The sequence below is a fragment of the Heteronotia binoei genome, chromosome 21 (genome assembly GCF_032191835.1).
Source record: "Heteronotia binoei isolate CCM8104 ecotype False Entrance Well chromosome 21, APGP_CSIRO_Hbin_v1, whole genome shotgun sequence".
In the NCBI taxonomy this organism is placed as follows: domain Eukaryota; kingdom Metazoa; phylum Chordata; class Lepidosauria; order Squamata; family Gekkonidae; genus Heteronotia; species Heteronotia binoei.
Genome location: NC_083243.1, coordinates 55584850 through 55609568, shown reverse-complemented (window position 1 = coordinate 55609568; position 24719 = coordinate 55584850). Strand labels below are relative to the sequence as shown.

At 47.0% G+C, this 24719-nt stretch overlaps 1 protein-coding gene across 1 annotated transcript in view; it reads left to right on the top strand.

Annotated features, from left to right (window-relative positions):
• Positions 1–24719, top strand: part of TTC6 (tetratricopeptide repeat domain 6) — a 178682-nt gene that overhangs the window by 103956 nt on the left and 50007 nt on the right. The window contains exons 18-21 of the mRNA XM_060262626.1: positions 9635–9755; positions 10192–10342; positions 20931–21013; positions 22011–22087. Of these exons, the coding sequence (XP_060118609.1) occupies positions 9635–9755; positions 10192–10342; positions 20931–21013; positions 22011–22087 (432 nt within the window). The remainder of the gene's footprint in view (positions 1–9634; positions 9756–10191; positions 10343–20930; positions 21014–22010; positions 22088–24719) is intronic.

The window sequence follows — 24719 nt, the reverse complement described above, 5'->3', positions numbered from 1 at the left end:
ACAGGAAAGGTGTGATTTGTGGAAAGTGTAAACTCCTCTTCGTAATATGATGATGACGCTCTTCTTTGTGATGATGACACTCTGGAGAGAGACTTCTCATAGATTCTGAGCTGATTCCACAAAAGGACAGAAAACGCCACCTTTGCTGTGAAAGCTACAATAAGAAAGATAGAAGTATGCAGGGATAGCATCTACACTTCGTGTCTCTGTCCCTCTTATCTCTTCCAACCTCCTTCTTTCTTCTCACTGTACACTAAAGCACTGACCTGAGGAGAATCCTGCCAGTCTCCTCTGTGACTTGGCACCTCCTTGAACTTTGCAACAGTTGAGTCATGACTCAAAGCTGTGTCTTCTCCTCCCTCTTAAGTTGGATCAAAGGAGGGGTTTTTTTCCTCTGCCTCAAACCCACCTGAAGCCAGAAGTGAAGCTGTTGCCACACTGCCAGCATTCTCCTGTGGTATAAGAGGTGACAAGCTTCAAATAGTGCTTCAGCTATTGTCTTGGGTCAGATTGTGACTCTGGATAAATTGTGAGAAACCTCAAAAGCTATACCTGTCTTTCCCTGCTCTATGTTAGGAGAAATATAGAATGCTTCATGAATTTATATGTCAAATTCATGAAGTGTTCCATGTCAGGAGAAAGGCAAAAAAGAGCTCTCAGCAGGGCCCCAGTGACTTTTGAGTTGTTAAGAAACTCAAATGCAAAAATCTTCTTCGTGGTCTCTGTGCATCACACTGATGGGAGTAAGGCGCCTGCGCCGATCTCGATCGGTAAACTTAAAAGCTGCGGATTTCCGCGCCGACGTCCCAGTGCGCATGCCCAGGAGCCCCCACCACGCATGCTCACTGAGACGGGCACGGACATCCCGCCAGTTCTCTTCTGACCGCCGCGCTGATCAGTCGATCTACTTGCTTCGGTCGGTGAACTTTTCCCTTTCTTTGGAATTAGTATAGTTAGCTGTAGTTTAGTTTTGATAGTGTTAGTTCTTAGTTAGTGTTAGTTGCTGATATTTTGGGGGCGTACGGGCGGAACGCTTTATTTTGCTTCCTTCCCCCCCCCTCCCCCGTCTTCCCGCCTCTCTGGCGCGTGGAAAGGCGGTGGGGATTTTTTCGGCGGTGCTCCAAGTGCGGGAGCAAGATAGCCCCACCTGACGGGCACTCACTCTGCCTCCTGTGCCTGGGAGAACGGCATCGCCTCGACTCTTGCACACACTGTGCAAAATTCTCTAAACAAACCCGGAAGAACCGAGCAGCGAGACTTGCGGCGGCCCTCATGGAACAAACTCTGTCTCCGGTTTGTTCATCGGCGGAGAAGGCAGACCGGCCTGTCGTTACCGACCCGCCATCGACATCGCCATCATCGGTGGTCGATGCCGAGCGCCCGCTTTCCGACGCCGAACGGCACGTGAAACGCACTGCCTCGGCCCCCTTGTCGGACTCCTCTATGCCAGCTAAGCGGCCTAAAGAGGATAAGGGCTTGGAGAGCGAGAAGAAGAAAAAGGCAAAAAGGCTGGATAAGCCGAAGCCGAAATCTTCGTCCCTCATCGCTTCCACCTCTCCGCAGGACCCGACGGCTCCGATCATACCGCCGCTGAAGCTGCTCGCCTCACCGATTCGACCAATCACCTCGATGTCGACGGAGCTCGTCATTTCCTCCGACTCCGACCACGAGATCGAGCCCGGCCAGCGCCCCGACATTGAACCGCCGTTTCGGCCTTGCCTTCAAACTCCCCGCAGTCCACCCCCTCGGGACCGAGAGAGAGACCTTAAGGACCGTTCGCCTAGGAGCCGCTCGCCTCGAAGCCGAGACCCTGCCCAGGTCCCATGGGTCCAGAGGCAGTGGCAATATTTATATGGGGCCTACCCCATTCAACCTTCTTTCCCATGGCTCCCTCCTCGTCAACCTGATTGGGACCAATCTTCCGATGCTTCCTACCGGTCTCGGACGTCGTACCGTCCTCCACGTCGCCCACCCTCCGCGTCGGTGTCGAAGGCTTCCGACGTCGAGGACACCAGACCATCGGTTCGGCATCGAGCCCCAGCAGAAAAGCTGAAACCAAAGACCCCGGTGTCGCCGCCCGACCCTCATCTTTCGGATCGTTCGGAGTCACCTGCGAGATCATCTAGGTCGCATGATTCATCGGCTGACGAACAAGATACTTTCTCGCCGAGACAACCCTCCCCTTCACCGAAGACCTTCGAGGAGCAGCCAATCTCCCCCTCGGAGGACTTAAAATCATACGGGGACTTGGTGAAGCGCATGGCGCAGTCACTGTCACTCACCACTGTGCAACCCGAACCGATCATTACCGACACGGTATTCGATATCGTCCAGAGGGACACCTCCACCGCGGTGGCGCTGCCTTTGACCAATGTAATGATGCATACTACCAAGACCTCATGGGACAAACCCATATCGACGCCTGTGTCGTCTAGACGCCTGGACCATATGTACCGAATCCAGGAAGCTGGTGCGGAGTTCTTGCACAACCACCCTCATCCAAACTCCATTGTTGTTTCCTCATCCTCACGCGCCAAGAAGACGCATTCCACTCCTCCCGATAAGGAGGGGAAGAAATTGGACTCCATAGGCAGGAGGCTGTATTCTACGGGATCGCTGGGCGTCAAAATCGCCAACTACGCGGCCTGTATGGGCCGTTACCAATATGGTCTCTGGGACCAGGTGTCTATACTTCTTCCCAGCCTTCCGGAACAGACCAAGACTGCCCTCCGTAGATTGCAGAAAGAGGGTATGTTGCTAGCAAAGCAACAACTGAACTCCTCTAAACACTCGGGCGACACTTGCGCGAAAACACTTACAACTGCCATTGCCCTACGTCGCCACTCCTGGCTTAGGTCCACGGCCCTCCAACATGATACCCAGGCCTATATAGAGGACTTGCCGTTCGATGGCTCTGGTTTGTTTAGTGCAACCACCGACTCGGTGTTGCAAGAAATAGACAAAAGCATCAAAACATCGAGGAACCTGGGGGTCTCCGCTGCACGACCTCAGTCCAAGCGACAAGCACCAAAGCCTTGGAACCGAAAACCATTTCCCAAGTCGCCTGACCAACCATGGCGCCCCAAGTAGGAAGTACTTCACTGCCACAGGAGGTGGTGGCGTCCACAAGCATAGCCACCTTCAAGAAGGGGTTAGATAAAAATATGGAGCAGAGGTCCATCAGTGGCTATTAGCCACAGTGTGTGTGTGTGTGTGTGTGTGTATATATATATATATATATATATATATATATATATATATATATATATATATTTATTTATTTATTTATTTATTTGGCCGCTGTGTGACACAGAATGTTGGACTGGATGGGCCATTGGCCTGATCTAACATGGCTTCTCTTATGTTCTTATGTTCTTAAGTCTGCCTCGCCATACTCTAAACTGCAATACACGCCCAAGCCAAAGTACTCTCCTCCGGCTGGTCAGTCCTCTAGACAGAAGGGTTCCAAGCAACCCAAGCAGGGCCTTTGACTGCCTCCCGGCCCTCCTCCCTTCCCCCTCCTTGTACCGTACCCGCCTCTTCCCATATTTGAAGGCTTGGGAGACCATTACAACAGACAAATGGGTCCTCGGCATCGTTCGAAGAGGCTATGTCATCGAGTTTTGTCAACACCCTACCACACCGACGTTCGTCTCCACCAACCCTACGGACACGTTGAGAGAGGAGGTCGCATCCCTCCTTCAGAAGGATGCGATCGAGCGCGTACCTTCAGACCAGAACCGCCTAGGCTTCTACTCCCGGTACTTTATAGTGCCCAAACGGGATGGTGGCCTGCGGCCCATCATGGACCTCCGGGCCCTAAATTTGTTCATAAGCTATCTCAAGTTCCGGATGACATCTTTGCCAAATATCCTTCCCCTCCTAAACCAAGGGGATTGGATGGCCACACTGGATCTGAAGGACGCCTACTTTCATGTATCTATTCACCCTTTCCACAGGAAATTCCTTCGTTTTTCTGTCGGCTCGGACCACTTCCAGTATCGGGCCCTCCCGTTTGGCCTCTCTACAGCCCCCAGGGTCTTTACAAAGACTATGGTCGTGATTGCAGCGTTCCTACGGCTTCAGGGCATCACCCTGTTTCCGTATATCAACGACTGGCTGCTAGTCGCACCGTCTCGAGAGACTCTGCTGTGTCACATCACCGCTACCCTCACGTTGCTGCAGAACCTGGGCCTGCAGGTGAACCACAAGAAATCCCGCCTCCAACCCTCACAGAGGGTCCAGTTTATCGGTGCCGTTCTGGACTCCAGGGTCTGCAGGGCATTTCTGCCACCGGACAGGGCGGAGGACATCATTCGGGCGGTGAGGACTCTCCAGGAGTGCCCTGTCGCCACTGCTCGCCAGCTTCAGCGGCTACTAGGCCTTATGGCCGCCACCACAGCGGTGTTGGTCTTCGCGAGGCTTCGCATGAGGCCTCTTCAACTGTGGTTCCTGGCTCATTTCAAAACCGGGAGGGACTCGCCAGAGCGCCGCCTGACGCTTCCCCCAGAGATCCTGCATTCCCTCAACTGGTGGACGCGGAAGGCCCATCTACTAGAAGGGGCTCCTTTCCACAAGGAACCTCCGACCCTCACCATTACCACGGACGCCTCCCTGTGGGGCTGGGGGGCGCATATGAGAGGACTCTGTGTGGGGGACCGATGGGCCCTATCCCAGGCAGGCAACCACATCAATTTCCTGGAGCTTTTAGCGATCTTTCATGCGGTGAGATCCTTTCACAAGTTCCTGCGGAACAAAACGGTGGCAGTTCTTACGGACAATACGACGGCTATGGCATACGTCAACCGACAGGGCGGCACGGTTTCCCGCCGACTCTGTGGCCTAGCCGTAGCTCTGTGGGACATGTGCATCGCCCTAGGGGCCTCTCTGGTCGCCACCCACCTTCCCGGGAACCTGAACACCCAAGCGGACTTCCTCAGTCGGGGGGGGCGCCGCCAGGCACGAGTGGGAGCTCAATTGGACCTTTCTGCGCCCTGTCTTCCTGGCATGGGGGACCCCGGAGCTCGACGTGTTTGCCACAAGGGCGAACAGGAGGTGCCCTCTTTTCTGTTGCAGGGGCGGGGTGGACCCGCTGTCCCTCGGGGATGGCCTCCTTGTGCCCTGGACGAGGCACAAGGTTTATCTCTTTCCCCCGCTGCCCTTGATCACCAGGGTGATCCAGAAAGTTATCAGGGAGCAGCCGAAGGGCATTCTTGTAACTCCCTGGTGGCCCAGACAGCACTGGTTCCCCCTGCTCCTTCGCCTGACCGGCGGGATGTATCACCACTTCCCGCAGGCCCCAGACTTGCTGCTACTGCACGGAGGGCAGGTGGTACACCATGGCATACCGCAACTGAAGTTGACAGCTTGGCGCCTCCAGTGAGGTCATTGTCGGAAAGGGCCCAGTTTGTGATGCTGAATAGCAGAAAACCCTCCACTCGTAGAGCGTACTCTTATAAATGGGGAGTGTTCGTCCAGTTCTCCTCCTCCCGTACGGGTGACCCAATGACGGCGGGCCTGCCGATCGTCTTTGACTTCCTACTATCCTTATTGGACAAGGGGCTCTCGGTCTCCTCTGTTCGCGTGTACCTTGCGGCCATTTCTGCTTACCACTCGCAAGTGGATGGGCGTTCTGTATTTGCCCATCCGGACACTAAGCGCTTTCTCAGAGGGGCTATCAGACTGTATCCGGCTGTTAAACATCTGGCGCCCGCCTGGGACCTGTCTCTGGTTCTACAAGCCCTCTCGGGGAGGCCTTTCGAGCCCATGGCTACGTGTTCCCTTCAACTGCTAGCCTGGAAAACGGCATTTCTGGTAGCCATAACCTCGGCTCGGCGGGTAGGGGAGCTGGCAGCCTTGCGCTGCGATCCCCCCTACTTATGTTTCTCGGAGGAGGGAGTTCGTCTACAACCTGATATCACCTTCCTCCCAAAGGTAGTGTCGGCATTTCACCTGGACCTGGAGACGTGCCTTCCAGTCTTTTTTCCCAATCCGTCAAATGAGGACGAGAGTAGACTGCACGCCCTGGATGTAAAGAGGGCACTAGCCTTCTACCTGCATCGCGTCAGGCCTTTCCGGAAAGACCCCAGGCTCTTCGTGTCCTACGTCCAGCCTTCCCTGGGGCATAAAATATCGGCCCAGAGGCTGTCCAAATGGATAACGGAGACTATTAAGCTCTGTTATCTGCTGCGCAAGAGGCCCTTGCCTGGGCCCATCAGGGCCCATTCCACCCGAGCGATGGCGACTTCAGCATCCTTCATGCGAGGCGTCCCACTACACGACATTTGCAGGGCTGCAACCTGGTCCTCTGGGCATACCTTCGTACGCCACTACGCGTTGGACCTACAAAGCCGTCGTGAAGCGGCGCTGGGCCGAGCGGTGTTAGAGTCTGCTTCCTGTTGATGGACCGTGGCACCCGCCTCCAGGTATGGTCTTGGCTTGCTAGTCTCCCATCAGTGTGATGCACAGAGACCACGAAGAAGATAAACAGGTTTCCTACCTGTAACTGATGATCTTCGAGTGGTCCTCTGTGCAGTCACACTCCCTGCCCTCCTTCCCCGCTGCGACCGGTCCATCACTGGGCTGACGTGGCGGTCAGAAGGAACTGGCGGGATGTCCGTGCCCGTCTCAGTGAGCATGCGCGGTGGGGGCTCCTGGGCATGCGCACTGGGATGTCGGCGCGGAAATCCGCAGCTTTTAAGTTTACCGATCGAGATCGGCGCAGGCGCCTTACTCCCATCAGTGTGACTGCACAGATGACCACTCGAAGATCATCAGTTACAGGTAGGAAACCTGTTTATGTTGAACTCCTAGCAAAAACGTTTAATCTCACTAAATTAGGTTCCCTTTTAATGACTTGGAAAGCATTTATTAAATGGTCTCCTGCTGATGCCAAAAAAAATAATTCCCTAAGCTTTCCCGATGGTGGTTTTATGGGAACTTTTGTTTTCTAAAAACACCTCCTTGTAGCATGGTCATGTTGTAAAGTGCATACATACAAACAGTTTTACAATCTTTAAGTCCAATTTTTTTCTTGATTTAAATTAATTAAAAGTAATCATGTTAGATCTTCTCATTTGGTGAATTTTTCATCTCAAAACCTCAGAAAGGCATCTCCCCCACACTGTTTTCCAGATGGGATGAGCAAAGTAAATTGTGAAGTGCTCCAAAAGGACCTTTTCCTTTATTGATAGTGAACAGGCCCATAGCCAGGATTTTAAAATTAAGGGGGGGGCATGTTAAAAAGCTGGGGGGGGGACTTAATGGCTTCCCTCCCCTGGCTGCTGCTGCCGTGACTCAGGGCAGCCAACTCAGGGAGCCTGATCTTCCCTCCCTCTCCCTGCTACGACTACCAGTTGAAGGCCCTTTAAATGGCATGGGAGGAGCAGCAGCCACTCCTGGGTACCCCTCCCAGGCAAATCATGGGGGAGGGATGGGTAATCCCCAGCCTCTCAGCTTTTGCCCCTGCAGTTTTGGCAGGGGGAGGGAAGGTTGGGGGCACCTGAGTTGGGGCACCCAACAGGAAGTTAGGGGGCAGGATCCCCAGAAGCCCCTCTGTAGGTATAGACCTGATAGTGAGTGTGATTTGGATGTCAAGTTTTTGTACAATATTATTATTTCTGATCTGTGCTTAAGGAATGCAGTTTTGGAATATACTTTTCCACACTCGGTTTAGTAGGAAGCCCCTCTCCTTGGTGGCCTCATGATAAGGAGAACACTTGCCTATTACAGAGAGGATACATATCCTACAAGTTAAGACTGGCCCATCCCAGAATCACTGAGAATGTAAATTTATAGCAATTTTCAATTCCTCTGGGATCAAATTTGGTGTCACAACATTCTCATGGCTGCCACAAGGACACTGCTGCCATTTTGAAGTAATTTTAAAATGCTGCAACGGCCCACAACGTAGTGGGCTAAGGTGTTCTTGTTCCTCTCTTCCCCTGTGCACACCTTATCAAGTACCAGAATGGCCACCCCCCATGTAACTGGTTCAATATTTGAAAAGCCATATTGGGGGAAAACAGCACTACACTGTAGACTGATCTGAGGCATTTGAAAATGACCTTTAAATGGTGTTGTCATCCTGTGGCAGCCATGAGGATATTGTTACATGTAGTTTGGCCCTCAATTCCCTCTTTTCCTGGTTTTTTTATAATTAAAACTGCATTTTTCAGTATATATCCACCCATCTCTGTCATAAGTCATGGAGTATTTTTTCTTTCTTTATGATATTTTAAAGTTGGATTTTTGTATATTCACCTGTTCATAATGGATACTATAATAATTTCTTTGGGAAATATTGGAGAGGGTTGTTTTATAAATCTCCAGCAGCTTCACAAACTCACATGGGATTTTCCAAGGCCACCTCTCTTTCCCCTATACATGCTTTAGAGCAGGGATGTCAAATGTCCGGCCCACAAACCAAATATGGCCTGCACAGGAGTCAAATCCAGCCCCTCCAGAACCCTCCTTTTCCTGCTTCCTTTCCAGGGCTGCTGCTGCAGTTACACCTTACCTTGCTTTCCCCCCAGCTCCCTCTGTGAGTCTTTGTTTCCTGCCTCCTCCCTCCCTCCCCCTCCCTTGCTCTCTCTCATGCACACACAGGCACAGGGAGACCTCTGGCTGCTTCGCGTGGGAGAGATACAAAGGTAAGCCTGCCTCTCTCTCTGTCTCTCTTCTCCTCCTCTCTCTTTGCCTCTCTGCCCTCCTCTGCCTCTTTTTCCTCCCCCTCTCTGCCTCTTTCCATTTGCCTCTCTGCTCCCTCCCTCTGCGTCTCTCTGCCCCTTTTCTCTGCCTCTCTCTCTGTTTGCCTCTCTGCCCCTCTCTCTTTGCCTCTCTCTCTCTTGGATTGGTCCTTTTATCATGGAGAATGGAGTGATTTCAGATGCCAAATGATAACAGCGCACATTGGCAAGGAGACAGAAAACTAGCTCTGAGTTCAGTCCAGGACAATGTATTGTTTTGAGCTTCATTATCAATTGTAATTTAGAAGTCCCTCTTTCTAATCTCCCTTTGAAATTCTTTTGCAAGAGCACTGCCACTCTTAGGTCAGCAAATGATATTTCTAATGTCACACGTGTCCTTTTATTTCTTGCATCCTCCTGGATGGAATTGAGACCTAGGTTTCCTGTCCTGTTACCAATGCTGGCATCCCCACATCTACCCCTCTGTGTATCATTCTTATCGAATCAAGCCTGCTGTTATCATTCACCTGACATTTTGACGTCTGAAATCACCTTTATAAAGGTTATATCTCTGGTACTTCATTAGGACTAGATGACCCTGGAGGTCCCTTCCAACTCTATGATTCTATGTTACATTTTATGGCACACATGGCCCAGCCGAACAAAGTGACATTTAGATCTGGCCCTCATAAGTTTGACACCCCTGCTCTAAGGGGTTTTTTTCTCTTCACATCAAAATTATTTGGTGAGTATAGTGGTACTTGATTTATTTAATCATCAAGAAAAACCAAGCCCACAAGTCTGAAAAGAGGTTGTGATTAGCACCAGAGTAATAAATAACATACAGTCACAGGCATACCTTGAAATAAATGTAATTATTTTAAAAGATACAATTAGTGACATGCATATAACCCCTCCTAAATATCTGATTCCGCCCCCCTTTCCAGTTCTTCTCAATGATGATTTTGAGAATCTTAATTGTTTCATTCATCGTGGCATTTTGTATACAGAAATGAAACAGTGGATACTGGCAATCTGTGATTTCGAAAGTGTGCTGGCTTTGGACAGGTGTGTTTTTCCACTTTACTTTGTTACATGCTTCATTTACTTCTTGCCCTTTGTTACAAGAGCCCCTGAGGCAATCATAGAAGATCAGTTCAGAAAACTGCATTGTGAATTATTTTTATTGAGTTATGAGTGTGTTTTATATTGCTGTTCACTGCTCTGAGCTTTGTGTATATGGGGGAGAGCAGTCTAGAAATGTAATTTATAAATAAATAAATATATTTCCAATAAACTTAGACAAAGATACAAAGACATGAGATTCTGTGTGGATGGATGAGAAGGAATTTTGCATTGATGCATTGTTTGTATGTGTATGGGTCTGTCACAGAATGCTATCACCACTGAGTTATGGTCTGCTTATAAAGTATGTTATTTCATATTTGTTGGATTAAAGTGCATGTGTACATAGTTAAAAGGCATGTTTCTGTCTCCATTTTAGGTATCTTACTTTGCCTTATGTAAACATTGGACTGATCATGCTGTTACATTTAGATCGTTATTTTGAAGCTATTGGACAGTTCACTAATGCCATTCAGGTTGATCCTTTAGATATTAGACCATATTTGTGCAGAGCTCAAGCATATCATAAGGTATTTCCTAAAAAGACAAATAGCAAAAAAGATGGTAGCAATCTGTGCAAAATGGCAGCAGCATATGGGCACCCATTACTCCGTTATAAGTACTATCAATTAGAAAATATCTTAACTATAACTGAGGATAGTATTTCAAATCCCAACCTTATCACTCCTGTGTGGTCCAAGGTGTTTGCTTCTCTTTCACTTTATAATAGTTTCAGATTCAATTACTTAGGTAACAGAAAGCTAGTAAATTCTATTTGAGGGAGAGCAGCTTGTCCAATTACTTATAATTAAGGTTCATCACTGTTCTCTTTCTATATGATCCATCTGCATGTTACTCTGAAATAACACTGAATTCAATGATGAGTGCAACTTTTGTAATAATTTGAAGTTTAATTTATCACAAAGGGTATAGATACTTGTATAGCGCTTCTTAATCATGATCACAGTCCATAACTAGGGAGAATCTAACTTTAAAACAAGTTTGATTACACGTCAATTATTTATCATTCAGAAATAATCTAACAATGAAATAAGGGGATTATGCTCAATGCATATGCATTCCTTAAAGAGTTTAACAACCATTATTGGAAAGCATAGCTTTAAAAACCTGATGGCCATTCCTTAAAAGTTAAAAATAAATTCTCCTTTAGGTGAGTTTGCTGGTTTTACCAAGGAGGATTAAATTAGTTTTTTGAGTTTTAGGAAGTTGTTCAAATTTAGTATAATACCTTTAGTTATGAGTTAAGACTAATTATCAGTTGTTATCTCTCTTTATCTTTTTCATCTATGGAAATAGGAACATTTCTAATGCTACATGCGGTCATGTCTTTAATAGTTTGCCTGGCCCTTCCCTTTTCATCTATCTGATACACCAGATGTCTGTACTAGGTGCAGAAAGAGGCTAATCCCTGTAGTTTATTAGCTAGTTGTTAAATGAAATTCTTAGTCTGCTGTTTCCTGCTATATCCCTGAGATAGTGCTAACATTAGATTTGCATTATTGTTAGAGGAAAAATCCTATGGAAGTGAACATTTGTAATCTCCATCGCTCCTTGTAGTTACTTTACTAACAATTGAAATTAGATGGGCATTTGTCTCAGATTTGCTCTTCCATGGATGCACAGTAGTCAAGACTAAGGGTACCCAGTTGTTAGCTGAAGGCCTGGTTACCAGAGTGAACTGTAAGTCACTGGTTCACTACAAAGAGAAGTATATTCATTTAGAATACATGTTCCAACAGAAGAAATTTGGCAAAGTGTCTTTCTAAGTTTTAATTAAAGCAAGGAATGACAGAAATATTTACAAGCATGGACAAGCACGATTGTGTTGTTTTTCTGTCAAGTCACAGCTGACTTATGGTGACCCCATATGGTTTTCAAGGCAAGAGACATTGAGAGATGGTTTTCCATTGACTGCCTTTGCATCATGATCCTGGTATTCCTTGGTGGTCTTCCACCCAAGTACTAGCCAGGATCAACCATGCTTGGCTTCTGAGATCTGATGAGATCAGGCTAGCGTGTGCTATCCAGGTCAGGAAGCATGATTAGGCATGATTAATCCCTGTCCTGGCTGCATTATAATACAAATTGCTTATTTTATATTAATGCTATTACTGGATGTGTATGGGCACATATTTGCACCCTTACTCACAGGAAGTATTAATATCTTTTAATCAAGTGGAAGTATATGTTGGTACTTTGTTTTCTAGCTGAGAGCCAGTTTGGTGTAGTGGTTAAGTGTGTGGACTCTTATCTGGGAGAACCAGGTTTGATTCCCCACTCCTCCACTTGCACCTGCTGGAATGGCCTTGGGTCAGCCATAGCTCTGGCAGAGGTTGTCCTTGAAAGGGCAGCTGCTGTGAGAGCCCTCTCCAGCCCCACCCACCTCACAGGGTGTCTGTTGTGAGGGGAGAAGACATAGGAGATTGTAAGCCGCTCTGAGTCTCTGATTCAGGGAGAAGGGCGGGATATAAATCTGCAATTCTTCTTCTTCTTCTTCATGCAACTAGATTTGAGTCCAGTAGCACTCGGTATTTTGGCCACTATGGATGTTGAGTCTCTGTACACCAGCATTCCCCACAAAGATGGATTGCAAACTATGCTGTTAGCAACACCATCTCTGACAACATCATTGCTGACCTCGTTACCAAGCTCTGCTAGTTTGTCCTCACCTGTCACTATTTATTTATTTGTATTTATTTTATTTTATTCAATTTGTATTCTGCCCTTCCTGCTGAAGGAGGCTCAGAGCAGGTTACAACAAAGTTGAACAATTCAGAAAAATTAAAACACAATAAAACAGATTAAAATTACAATACAGCTGGGTAAAAACCCTTCAGATGTGGTGATCTATTCCTTCAGTACAACCATCAGTACCTGCATGGTAACACAATATGCCAACATTTTCATGGCTTATCTGTAGCAGTGCTTCCTCAGCTCCCATCCATTAACACTCCTGTTGCACCTGAGATATACTGATGACTTTTCATAATTTAGACACATGGGAAAAAAGCACTGACAAAATTTTACCATGTCTTCAGCAACTTCCACCCACTATCAACCTGACCATGAACCAATCCACACAAGAAATACACTTTCTAAACTCCACTGTACATTTACATAGTGGAAGCATAAAAATCACTTTATACCAGAAACCCACTAATTGCCAAACATATCTGCATTCCCCCAGTCGCAGTCCTAAACACACCAAATGATCCATTGTCTACTGCCAAGCTTTGTACAACCACATCTATCCCAATCCCTCAGTCAGCAATGCTCACCTGCAGGATCTACAACAGACATTTTGGAATTACATTGTAAGGAAACAGATCAGCAAAGCCAGAATGATACCACTGGTGGTCACGTATAGCTTTCAACTCAAATTAGTTCAATATAATTAACAACCTACAACTTATACTGGACAATGGCACTTTCTCAAAGGCACTGAGAGGCAAACATTTTATTGTCAACAGACAACCTCCTAACCTTAAACCACTTCCCACCCAAAACAATGCCCTTCTTGACATGGACTCTGGGATCAGGGCCTGCAGCAAACCAAGATGCCAGCTGTGTTCCGATACTCACTCTGACAACACAGTCATCAGACTTAACAACACCAGCCACATCATTTCAGGTTCTTTCACTTGCTCATCTTCCAATGTTATATATACCATCAAGTGTCAGCACTTCTACTCTCTACACAGGACAAACAGAGAGTCCCTATGCAAGAGAATAAATGGACATAAATCTGACACTAAAAACCACAACCGTGAAAACATTTTAATCTTCCATGTCATTTTGTTGCTGACCTAAGAGTGGCAGTCCTCAAACAGGCATTTCAAGGGGAAATTACAATGTGAAATTGCTGAATTTGAGTTCAGAATAGTTGACTCCACTCCCCGCCCTGGACTGAATAGGAACATAGAAATCTTCTTCGTGGTCTCTGTGCAGTCCCACACATGGGTTTTCCGTCAGGATGACCCCTACCTCGGAGATTTTAAAAGCTAGCCTAGGCGTTATTTTTGGCGCGCGTTTCCTCCCGCTCTGGGGAGCAGGCATCCACTGCGCATGCCTGGAGCGGGGGGAAGGCGCTCCACCCACTCAGTTTCTTTCCGACCGCCGCCCGGGATAGTCCTACCTTGCTGCGCTCCTTTATCTCCTCAGCTTCTAGCCTTCGTTTTTTCCTCAAATTTTTCAATGCTTCTTTCCGTCTTCGTCTCTTCATTCTTCTGCTGGTATCGTATAAAATATATATATATATATTTCCCGCTTCTATCGCTCACTCCTTTTCTTCCTTCTCTTACCCCCCCCTCCCCCCCGGGCGTATGGAAGGAAGAGACATGAAAATAACCTTTAAAAGGTGTTCGCGTTGCAGAGCGAAAATCCCCACCTCAGACGGCCATTCGCTCTGCCTCTTCTGTTTAGGCGAAGGCCATAGAACCGACGCCTGCACCCACTGCCTTCAATTTGGAAAACAGGCGAGAAAGAACAGGGCCGCGAGACTTAAAAGTCACCTATTAGAGTCTGCGCTCCGCCTGGACATGTCGCAGTCATCCGAACTTCCAAAATCGCCACCCTCCCTAACTCCCCAAAGGGACGGCGCGAAACCGGCAGCTTCCGTGGCTTTGGTTCCCAGTAAGCCTAAGTCCGGGAAGCATATCAAGAAGTCTCACGATTCCAAGCGCAAACATTCGGACTCGTCTTCGTCTAAGTCCCACAAGGACCCGAAGGAGCCGAAAAAGGCTTCGGATTCGACCTACTCGGAACCAAGAGCGCACGGATCGGAGACCTCTACTGCGACCGCCACTCCACTCCAACCACAGCGAATGGAAGAAGTTATACCAATCCACTCCCGCTCGCCTTCCATCCATGAGACCATGCCGGAAGAATTCCTTACTGATGAACCCGTGGAACTCTCGACTCAGATGCAAGAACATCAGATCGACCCACGCTCCTTCCGAGACATGTCGGCTCCTAAAAAACTGCCGAGCATTACTTCTTCTCCACGCTGTCTAGCCCCTCACCAAAGAGAGCAATGCACCCATCGGTACCATGAGAGGTCCTCCAGCATGGAAAGAGAAAGGTATCTACGTACTCGGTACCATGAAAGGTTTCCAGCCGAGGAAGGGACCGCTACCGCTATTATAGTCGATCCCGATCTCCGTCCAGGTCACCACGAGGCCACTACTACATGACTTCGAGATCCCCATCGATAGACTACCGTCGTCATCAATATTACAGCCATCATCTCCCTCAGTACCAAGCCGAACGATACCAAGAACACCGTGAGGATACTTCCACCTACCAAGGGGCTGAAACGACACAACGCCCCACAAAACCTGCCTCGCCGGCTCCGTCAACATCGACTTCCAAGCTTCAACAGAAGTCGACTCCGACGATGCCCACTCTCCAGCAAACTGCTCCTGACCTCTCTGAGGAAGAATCCGAGGCGGAAACTTCAGGATCAATGCAATCCATATCCTCCCCAGCATCTCCTGTATCGGACATTGTGAAACCAGCGGACCTATCTCCTTCGGAGGGAGCGAAGACGTATTTAGATTTGATCTCCAATATGGCCTCTACCCTCAACATTAAACTCACCACCGATGCACCCAAGATAACGGACGTAGTCCACGATCTTGTCCACGCTGATTTACCTGCTGGTTCCTTTCTGCCAATGCTTCCAGTCCACCTTGAGGCCCTGAAAGAGGCTTGGGACAAGCCAGCCTCCATCCCTCCAACATCCAAACGAATCGAGTCAATGTACAAGATCCATGCACCGGAGTCCAAGTTCTTATTTAACCATCCAGCTCCGAACTCAATGATCGTCCACTCCTCTTCAAAATCTAAGCAAACATGTCATCCTGTACCCCCTGAGAAAGAAGGGAGAAAATTGGACACTTTGGGAAGAAAAATGTATTCTATCTCCACAGCAACCGCCAAGATCAACAACTATTTGGCGTACTTTGCTGCCTACTCTCACAATATTTCCTCCCAGCTAAGTTCTTTAATAACAGCTCTGCCAGAAACCTCTCAAAAACAGGCTTCAAAGCTGTTACAAGAACTGAACAGGATCAGTAAACAACAAATCAACACAGTCAGACATTCTGTGGGATGCACATCCAAATCTATGGCTGCCTCAGTAGCCCTGCGAAGACACGCCTGGCTACGCTCCTCCTCACTCCAGCCTGACATAAAATATAAGATCGAAGATCTCCCCTTTGATGGCCAGGGCCTGTTCAATGCCACCACCGACGACATTCTTACCAGTAGATGACAGTCGCAAGAGAGCAAAGAGGCTTGGTGTCACCCAACAACAACAGCAGGGTTACAAACCAAGACCTTGGAAACCAATGCTATACAAACGCCCACGCTCTCCCAGGCAAATGGATTATTGGAAGAGGAAAGCCCCTCCAACAAAACAACCTTTCAATCCGAGACAACGCTCCCAGCCTCCCAAGAAGGCTGCATCGGCAACTAAACAGTCTCTTTGACTTCCCAAACCTAACACCATATCATTACCATCCCATTGCTCCCAGACTCCTACCATTTTACGAAGCATGGAAAGTAATAACAACGGACAATTGGGTATTGAACATCATTCTCAGAGGTTACTCAATAGAGTTCGATTCACCACCCAACAAACATCACTTTATTTCCACTCCCCCCTCCCTTCCCCTCCAAGAAGAAATTACCGCTTTGCTGGCCAAAGCTGCTATAAAACCAGTCCCAGCCCAATACCATCGCACGGGATTTTACTCCCGATACTTCCTGGTTCCGAAAAGGGATGGAGGGCAGCGCCCGATATTAGATCTACGTGCGCTCAACAAATTCATCCGACACAAAAAATTCCGCATGATTACCCTGCAGTCCATCCTGCCTCTAATCCCCAAAAACGCTTGGATGGCCCTCATCGACCTTCAAGATGCGTATTTCCACCTTACAATCCACCACTGTCACAGAAGATTCCTGAGGTTTGCTGTAGGGGACAATCACTACCAGTTCCGTGCACTTCCATTCGGTCTGTCTACGGCACCCAGGACCTTCACAAAATGTATGGCTGTGGTCGCTGTATTTCTCCGCCAGCAGGGAATCGCAATATACCTATACATAGACGATTGGCTGATTGTGGGAACTTCAAGAACTCAATTACAAGACAACATCTCGACAACTCTGAGACTCCTGTCTGATCTGGGCCTCCAAGTGAACGAGCAAAAATCCAATCTGAATCCTACCCAAGATATACAATTCATAGGAGCATGTCTCTGCACCATAGATCACAAGGCCTACCTCCCCACAGACTGAATAGCAAATATTCAAACACTGGCTACAAGTATAATTCTACAACCAATGCAAACAGCCTTCACATTTCAGCGTATGTTAGGGCTCATGGCAGCAACTACATCAGTTCTTCCTCATGCAAGACTTCGCATGAGACCCCTGCAACTATGGTTTGTACGGGCTTTCCATCCACAACATCAGTCTCAACAAACCCTTCTCACAGTTCCACAACATATACTGCCACCACTGGCCTGGTGGACGGTACAAGACCATTTACTCACAGGGATGCCATTCCTGCAGCAAAATCCGTCAGCAATCGTCACTACAGATGCTTCGAGGTGGGGCTGGGGAGCCCACTTCGATGCACTGACAGTCCAAGGGCAGTGGACGACACACGAAAAGTCTCTCCACATCAACTGCCTAGAACTTTTGGCAGTGCACAGAGCCCTAAAGTCCTTCTTACCGTCCCTCCACGACCGTCATGTTCAGGTAACATCGGACAACATGGCCACTGTGTTTTACATAAACAGACAAGGAGGGACTGCATCCACTCGCCTCTGCAAGAGAGCTCTGCACCTATGGTACTGGAGTATAGAACACCACATCCACCTGACTGCGGTGCACCTACCGGGCGTTCAGAACACCCGGGCAGATGCTCTGAGCAGATGCTTGGTCAATGACCACGAATGGTCCCTGCACAAACCATACCTCCGACCTGTGTTCCAGAAGTTTGGGGCACCTCTCATAGACGTATTCGCCTCACCGGACAATGCGCAGTGTGCTCTGTTTTATATGAGGGGTCCACCCTCAAACCAATCTGCGCGAGATGCCTTCATCCAACAATGGGCGGGCCCACTGCACTTCCTCTTTCCACCGTTTCCATTGATAACGAGGGCACTCCAGAAAATTCAATTAGACAACACAGATTGCATCCTAGTCACACCATGGTGGCCATGCCAGCCATGGTTCACAACTCTCCTCTCCCTCTCGAACAACACCTTTCATCGATTCCCTCGAGTGTGGGACATCCTCTCACAGCAGAATGGCAAGGTCCTACATCACGACCCGGACTGTGTCCGCCTAACAGCATGGAGGATCAATTCTCAGAGTTCCCTGAGGGAGTAAGACATGTCTTACTAAATGCGAGAAAGCCATCAACCAGAAAATCTTATAACATGAAGTGGAAACGATTTACCATGTATGCAGTCAAACACAACTTTCAACCCCTGTCTGCTTCAATATCGCAGATCTTATCCTACACACTATCACTCTCCGAGAATGGACTAACCTATTCGTCCCTCAAGGTACACTTAGCAGCTATCTCAGCCTTTCACCCTCACATAGAGGGCCGCACTGTCTTCTCCCATCCTGCAGCAAAATCCTTTTTAAAAGGAATCTTGCATCTCTATCCACCATTACGCCAACTATACCCCACTTGGAGCTTGTCCCTGGTGTTAAGTCAACTGATGCGGCCTCCCTTCGAGCCCATGGCTTCGGTACCGTTACATCTGCTATCGTGGAAGACAGCGCTACTGGTAGCACTCACGTCTGGCAAGAGAACCAGTGACATTTGCGCATTCAGAGCAGATGCTCCCTACACCATTTTCCACCACAACAGAGTGGTCCTGCGCCCAGACCCCACTTTCCTTCCGAAGGTGGTATCTCCATTCCACTTGCAGAGAACAACAACACTACCCTCCTTCTTTCAGGACCCTAAAGATAGGGGCCAAGAAGCTCTCCATTGCTTGGACGTCAGAAGAGCTCTTGCATATTATATAGACAGAACCACTGCGTTCCGCAAAGACCCGAGACTCTTTGTTGCTTACGGACTTTGCAAGAGAAGGCAAAAGATATCTACTCAAAGACTCTCAAAGTGGCTGGTTGCTACCATTGCGCTGTGCTACAAGCTCGCAAAAGAACCAGTCCCAGAGCATCTGCAAGCTCATTCCACAAGAGCTCTGTCCACATCTTCGACCTTTGCCAGGGGTGTGCCAATGGAAGACGTCTGCGCTGCCGCAGTTTGGTCCTCCACATCAACCTTCGCCACGCACTACGCTATGGACGTCCGTGCACGACAAGATGCATCCTTTGGCCTGGCTGTGCTTCGCTCAATCTTTGATTGAAGCTGACCCTCATTTCTGGTAAGTGCCACCTTACCATGTGGTCTGATACTCATCTTGACTGATATGTATTAATCTATACAGTTTCCTTTCAGCACCAGCACCCACCACTGTGCAGTTCAGCTTATCAGTCACCCATGTGTGGGACTGCACAGAGACCACGAAGAAGATAAACAGGTTGCTTACCTGAAACTGATGATCTTCAAGTGGTCATCTGTGCAGTCACACACGCCCGCCCAGCCGTCCCCCCTTCTGGTTGCTCTTCTTAAACAACGTCTCCTTACCTGCTATCAGCGGCGGGAAAGAAACTGGGTGGGTGGAGCGCCTTCCCCCGGCTCCAGGCATGCGCAGTGGATGCCTGCTCCCCAGAGCGGGAGGAAACGCACGCCAAAAATAATGCCTAGGCTAGCTTTTAAAATCTCCAAGGTAGGAGTCGTCCTGACAGAAAACCCATGTGTGTGATTGCACAGATGACCACTCGAAGATCATCAGTTACAGGTAAGCAACCTGTTTTTCTTATTTCACCACATATGCTAATTTTCTAGCCCCAATCATTTCCCCTCTGCTCTAATCAAGTTGATTACAATGCACATTGTATCTCTGCATCCTGAGTACCTTCTTTACAACACCCCTTCCTCCCTCTGACTGAAATATAAGGATTCTCCATTCCAACTCATATCTAATGATGGGAGCTTTGCCTCTTGAAAGCTTATGCCCCCAAAATCTAGTTGGTCTCTAAGGTACTACTGGACTTGAATCTAGCTGTTCTACTGCGGACTGTCCCCTGAAAATACCTGCTGTTAATATGACAGCCAAACTAGACATAATAATAAACATATGGAGGCCACTGAAAATGTTATCAAATTTCCTTGTGACATCTAGTACAAATCACCTCTGTCCTGGAATCATGATGTTTTGCCTTTCCTCATTCCTCCTCCACATCACATCATCAACATAATTTAAGAGCATAAGAAGTGCCTTGCTTTATCAGACCAGTGGTCCATCTGGTCCAGCATCCTGTCTGGATGGCTAATAACAGGGCATAGAGGCCTTCCTTTGATGTAGCCTCCTGACACCAGGAATCAGAGTTTAGTGTCTCTGAATGGGGAAGTTCACCTCAGTCACCATGGCAAGTAGCCATTGATAGACTAATCCTCCATAAATTTATTGAATCCCCTTTTAAGCTGTTTATTCCTGTGGCCATCACTACATCCTCTAGCAGCAAATTCCACATTCTAATCAATCTCTATGCAAAGTAATATTTCTTTTTGCTTTTGCTGAAGCTATTGTCCATCAGCTTGCTTGGATGCCCTTAAGTGCTAATATTTTGGGAGAGGTAGAAAAAGTTTATAAACCTTAATCATCTTTTTTCTAAACTGAAAAGTCCCAGTCTCTCCAGCCTTTCCTCATAGAGAAGATTATCTAATTATCTTTGTTGCCCTCTTATGTACTTTTTCAAAATCTACAATGTCCTTTTAATGCATTATTGCAGTTAGTGCTGTTGGAGAAATTTAGAATAATGTGACATCCAGTAATGGGTAAATTATCCACTGGATATTGACATAATGTTTGTACTTTAGCATTAGCTCTCATTTGGCACCATATTTTCAAGAAGCAACTCCTTGTGTAGAAGAATGCAGAAAAATCAACGGGACTAGGAGGCTAGGAATAATGAACTATTTTCCTCCCCAAATAACAGATTCACAAGTTAAAGGATTCCTTGAAAGATGTAACTAGAGCTATTCATCTCCAGCCGAATTCACCCCATTTATGCTTAATAAGGTATGAAACTCTTGTCAGGATGTAGCAATGCATTCCTCCAGCTTTTCTTTCTTCTGCTTTCTCATTGTTTCTATTTTAACATGTTAGCAAATCTCTGTTCATGTGAATTACTAAAAGGAGGATTCTGCATGGAAGGATGTATGAGTTTTGGAGAGGGAGAACAAAAGTGATCCCTCCAATGTGTAGATTAAGATTTGCCCATACATACTGTCCTTATGGTGCAAGTGAATACTCATAGCAGTGGAGATGAGGCTGCTTGCTTTTCTTAATCCTGCTCGAAGGGCTGGATCAACACATTCATCTTGGTTCAACAGCAGCTTTTGCAGTGGCCTGGAACCTTAAGGGAGCAGAAAGTAAATTTAATCCTCCCTCCTTCAGTGTTGAAACCAATTTATTGTGACATGAGTACCAAACAAGGAGAGGGAGGGAGGGAAAATGTAGGAAAATCTCCCCATCTTTACCTTGCCCCTCTCCTGCCCACAGTGTCTTCACAGGCACCTCACTCATTATTATTCTGTAGTCATTCTGTTTATTACTAGTAAACTGTCAGCTTGCAGTCAGTGTTTGTTTCCTTTTAGCTTTTGTACTTTTGGGGACATTACTTCGTCGTCATCATCTAATAAAATGCTGTCAAGTGAAAAATTTATGGAGAAGATTTCTCAGTATATATAGCTGATATAATTTTTTCCAGAGAGTATATATGAGTGAATAAAAAGAAATGGAATTTCTTAAGGTTGAGTTACGCTGGATGAACTTCTACCATATTGTAAAGAAAGGTGTTTGAACAATAGAATCAGGTGCAACATTTATCATATTTAATCATGAAAAAGTGCTATGGATTTTGGCAGTATTATAATGGATGCATTATAGTAAATATAGTGCAAATGAAAAGTTAAAAGTATTTAGCTGTTTGTTGACTAAACTAGTTAGATACGATTAAGGTACTTTTAGAAGTTCTGAGGAATTTACTTCTAATACGGTAAATGTTTTATTATAGGGGACAATATCTGCTAGACATGAAGAATTATGAACTGGCAAGTTTCTGCATACGGCAAGTAGCAGAAATGGGCCAAGGTATGGTTCCCCCCACCCTCGTTTGGGAATATATGAACTTCAAAATGATTAAGGACATGTATTATTTTTGTATTGTGTTTCAAAAATTGTTCATTTGTTTAATTTCATTGTGCATGCATTCATTGTTTCAGAAACACATTTATCTACAGTGTCTTGTCTTTCATTCAGCTACAGTGAAAATCTCAGGGACTATACCCTTTGCCAACTGTCAGGTAGATAGAAGAGTCTCAGTTTTATAGGCAGAGGCAGATGTTTGGCACTCCAAAACAGCAGAGAGGGTTACAAAAGAAACACAGGGGTCACATTTGGCTGGCAGAGTTATACAATGCACAGAGGATATTAAAGGAAGCACAAAGGCAGAGTGGGAAGGGAGAAGCTTTTATCTGGCAATCCAAAGCAAGGAGGCAGCAGGACAGAGCTGTTAAAGCTTGGCAATCAAGGCATATAGGTGTTGTGGCAAAGATTGCATTTGAATATAAGAACATAAGAGAAGCCATGTTGGATCAGGCCAATGGCCCATCCAGTCCAATACTTTGTGTCACACAGTGGCCAAAAAACACATGCAATCAAGAGGTACACCTGTGAGGCCAGAAGTCCTTCCGCTGTGCCCCCACCCAAGCACAAGAATACAGAGCATCACTGCCCCAGACAGAGAGTTCCAACAATAAACTGTGGCTAATAGCCACTGATGGACCTCTGCTCCATATGCTTATCCATTTCCCTCTTGAAGGTGTCTATGCTTGTACCACCTCCTGTGGCAGTGAATTCCACATGTTAATCACCCTTTTGGTGAAGAAGTACTTCCTTTTATCAGTTCTAACCCGACTGCTCAGCAAGAGTTAGGATAAAATTTCATTAACTAGTGCAAGGGCAACATGGATACTGACAAAAACAGTGAAGAAATTACTTATTGTCTCAAACAGTGCAGATTGCAAATCACCATAAAGAACTACCTCAGGCAAAGAGATGCTGAGAATAGGGTTGCCAGCTCTGGGATGGGAAATACCTGGAAATACTGGGGGCACGATGGAGCTTGAAGAGGGCTAGGTTTAGGGAGGGGAGGGACTTCAATGTGATACAATGACATTGAGTCCACCTTTCAAAGCAGCCATTTTCTCCAGGTGAATTGATTTTTGTTACCTGGAGATCAGTTATAACCCCAGGAGGTCTCCAGCCACCACCTGGAGGCTGGCAATCCTACTAGGAAGCTGCTTACACAGAATCAAGAAAGCCCTTCCCAAATCAGCAGTGATTTGAGAAAACAGAAAAAACACATTTCAGGTCTTGTTTTACTCTATTTCTTAAAAAGGCACCTTGTCACTCATTCTCATTTGGTAGGGATGCCAGTCCTTAGGTGGGGGCCAGGGATCCTTGATTTTGTGGGCTCCTGCCCACTGATTGGCTGGTAGGGAAGCCCCACCCCCAGCAGTGACCATGAGTAGCCACCCCTCTCCCACCCCTCCTGTGAGATTTAAAAGGCCCCCCCCCCAGCTAATTGGCAAGAGCACATGGCCTGTCGATCAGCTGGAGGGCTCTTTAACTCTTGCAGGAGGGGAGGCCGCTGGCCACATGTCTGAATTCCAAGCAGTGAATTCACCTATTGGAGTTCAGGTGTGCATGGCCCCTGCTTGCAAAAAGCATTTAAAGGGTCTCTTTAATTTTTGCAACTGGAGCCCACACACACCTGAATGCACTGGTTTACCCGCTTGCAAAACTGTTTAAAGAAAAGGTTCCTTTTAAATAAGGGATGTCAAACTCATTTGCTATGAGGGCTGGGTCTGACATAAATAAGACCTCGTTGGGCTGGGCCATGTGTGGACCTATTTAAGATTAGGTAGCAGGAATATAAAATTGTTAAAGGACACAGACAAACATAATTAAAGTTTTTTAAAACCTTAAACATAAAACATGCTTAAAACATTAGCACTTGTTGGTTCTTGCAAGCCAGTGCTAATGGTGCCTTCCATGGGGCTGTGTCCCTGACATGATGATTTCACTTCTGTGTGACATCACATTGGGAACATCCTTGGCCTCTCTACAAATGCCCCATGAAGTCCCCTGCTGGCAACAAGACCGAACTTGGCAACCCTACATTTGGGATTTTTTCCTATTTGTTAATAAAAAAATACACATCTCTAGATATGGTGGCTGGGATCCAGAGAGCTGCTTTAAGCACACCTTAGGCCTTAGATGTGCTTTCTATCACTGTCTGCTCCATTGGGGAAACTTAGCGTGTACTGACAAGCTACACGGAATTTTCCCCGGAGGGGCAAATAGTGCCTTGACAGGGCCGTTTTAGACTGGGAATATGGTGCAGAGAATGGGGCGTAAGTCCCTTCTCATTATGCACCACTGTTGGGCCCACATGTAGGTCCATAGGAGTTGAGTTCCAAGCATGGAACTTCCAGAGCATGTCTGGTCAATAAGATGGGGATAGACATGTGGGGGGCATGAGGAGTGTGTAATACGTAGTTAGGCCTCAATGCTGTTAGTTGTTATACAGTTCCAGAAGAAGATGATATTGGATTTATACCTTCACTTGGTGTCTCAGAGTGGCTTACAATCTCTTTCCCTTACTCTCCCACAACAGACATCCTGTGAGGTAGGCGGAGATGAGAGAGCTTTTCCGAGA